Here is a 2,459-nt window from a genome sequence, read left to right as displayed (position 1 = left end):
AAAATGTTCCCAGACTCTCAAGTTTTGTATTTGCATATCCAAGAAACCATTCCCTAATCCTTGAAAACAGTTGTGAAATAGAACAAAGAAACTAGAATATCCTGGGACACTCCCTGGAGAGCTTACATTTTAATACTCTTCCTGTTCTACTGCCTCTCACCTCACCCTCTTTTCTGGTGACACTGAGAGTATAAATTGGGACTGGGCTCTGCCCCTGCACCACACCAGAGGCCAACATGAAGACAGGCACCGTCTTTGTTCTGCTGGCTTTCCTCGTCATGGGGCTGGAGGTGGCCTGGGCTCAGAAGTCTCCTGTCAAAGGTGAGGGTGCTGAGGGGACCCTAGCTGACAGCAGAGAAAGCTCAGAGCCCAGTGTTAGACCTGAGGGTGGTTTTGCCTGGAAGCAACCAGGTCCCCACAGCAGAGTGGGGATTGGCATTGATTAGATGCCTTTTCTTTGATCTAAATGAGCACTCATCCTGTGTGTCCCATTCTCCCTATCAGACTGGGTTGGGTCTGCTTAGAAATTGGGGGTAAAGGGTACGTTTTCTCTCTAGTTAGGACCTGGGCCTTGTGAGTGGGACCCCAGAGGAAGTTGGGGGACAAATGGAATGTGTGAGGCAGGGGATGGTGATCTCTGTAAGCAGAGGCTTTTCTAGAATCTTCTTATAAAGTGGGAAGAAGAGGGTTATGACTGTGCAGGTTTCTTATCTTCTGAGACCCGAGCAGCCTTCAGAGAAAGGGGAGCATTCTCCTAAGGCACAGACTGTGGGCTCCATGGCAGAGGAGCAGTGGAGGCTCGGGGAGGAGTCCAGAGCACAAAGGAAGCAACAGAAGAGGCAGCAGTCCTGCCTGTGATGGAGGCTTCAGGCCTCCAGCGTCTGTCCTCAGGCCTGTCTTAGTGACTGCGTCACACGCCAAACACCATCCTGTGTTTCAGGACAAAGGAAACCTGGATTCTGCCCAGAGGTGCCCAAAGGTACTGTGGGAATTTGTGCTGAAATGTGCTCAGGAGATTATTCCTGTCCTGGGAGAGCGAAATGCTGCAGCAATGGGTGTGGTCATGTCTGCAAAGCTGCTGTCTTCAAAGTGAGTACAAATCAGGCAAGAGCTGGCCAAGGGGTGCACCCAACTCTCAAGTGGGCTTTGCTCACATGTCCACCGCATGGGAGAGTCTGGAAAACTCCCAGAGAAGGGGGTTGGAAACATGGCCAAAAGACAGATGGCCACATTATCTGAGGCCTCATCCTAAACGAGGAGCCCTGTCCCAGGACAACACTGATCGGTTCAGTTGAGACAAGTATCCATGATACAGATTCACAGGTCATTCTTAACCAAGGTTTTCTCACTTTATTTCTCCTTCCTCACCAAAGGGATTTAACTCTTCCTGGAAAATGGAACACCCCGGGAGGAGGAAGGAAGGGAAAGGGAATCCCTAGGGATTGAGTATCTCGTGTGTCAGGCATGCATTGTTCAGGAATTGAAACAAAAAGACAGATACAACAGGATAAATGAGACAGACATAGATAAATAATCTAAACGTAGGGTGACCAGTCCTTGTACAGATTTCTCGTCCAATCTGTGGGAGAAAGAGAGGGGTTATGGGCTTTACCTCAAGGGAGAGAGATTGGGAAAGTTGTCAGAGAGTAGAGAACATTGAGCGAGAGAATACAGGGTGCAGAAAGTTCGCAGGAGGAAGGCAGGGCAGTTGAGAGGGTGGGAGGAGTATGGGTCTTCCACTGGAGACGAGGAAGTGGTGGTGGCAGGAAGGGGTTGCAGCATCTCAGGGGGATGGTGGAGGGCCATCCATGCCAGAGTCCAGTGAGCAGAGAGAGCCTCCTGCTGAAGGGTTTGGTAAACTGCTGGATGTTTCTAAGCACAGTTAATGTCATGATCAAATTTGTATTTTTAGAAGGTTGGCTCTGGTGGCCTTGGGAAAGCTGGACTGAACAGTGATTGAGCATGCCTGAAGAACAGCACCTGAAGATTTTTTATGAACCCACAAATTCGATGCTTAGCATAACAAGGCTTCCATATCCATTCCTTGCTCTTTCCTTTGCCTGGAATTGTAGCCCTGGAGGATAAAGATCTAAAATGGTGCAGTGGCTGCTTTCTAAAAACACTTGTGTTCAAAATAAACTAAATCTGTGGCATAGTTTGGGCTGTGTCTGTCTTTCCATTTAGGCATTCTGGTGGATCTTCTTTGGCTAGCAGGACCATATGTGTGCTCTGCAGTGGGTGGATGAATACAGGGCACTCAGAAAACCAATAGATCAGACTCAAGTTCCTCCCAGCTAGCTCCTTTCCTCCTTCCACATCTCTGTCTCTAGACAGGGCAGAAGGCTTGAGAATATTTTCTCAAGTGTCCTGTAAAGATGACTTTGTCAAACAACAAAATGAATATGTAGCACGTAGTAGGCCTATTGCAGCGGCTTGTATTAGGGCAAGACTCCAGAGGA

General features: G+C 48.6%; 1 protein-coding gene across 1 annotated transcript; it reads left to right on the top strand.

Annotated features, from left to right (window-relative positions):
- Positions 1 to 218: 218 nt before the first annotated feature.
- On the top strand, positions 219 to 2,155 carry LOC147352594 (WAP four-disulfide core domain protein 18-like). Its single transcript, XM_086360348.1, has 3 exons — positions 219 to 321; positions 941 to 1,089; positions 1,913 to 2,155. The coding sequence occupies exons 1-3, from the start codon at positions 237 to 239 to the stop codon at positions 1,958 to 1,960; spliced, it is 282 nt and encodes a 93-aa protein (XP_086216474.1). The 5' UTR covers positions 219 to 236; the 3' UTR covers positions 1,961 to 2,155.
- The last annotated feature ends 304 nt before the right edge of the window (positions 2,156 to 2,459 follow it).

This window comes from Bos grunniens, chromosome 19 (genome assembly GCF_055505025.1).
Source record: "Bos grunniens cultivar Pamir isolate PY7600 chromosome 19, Bosgru_T2T1.0, whole genome shotgun sequence".
NCBI lineage: Eukaryota > Metazoa > Chordata > Mammalia > Artiodactyla > Bovidae > Bos > Bos grunniens.
Note: the sequence above shows the minus strand (reverse complement) of the source record. Positions and strands in the feature narration are given on the sequence as shown.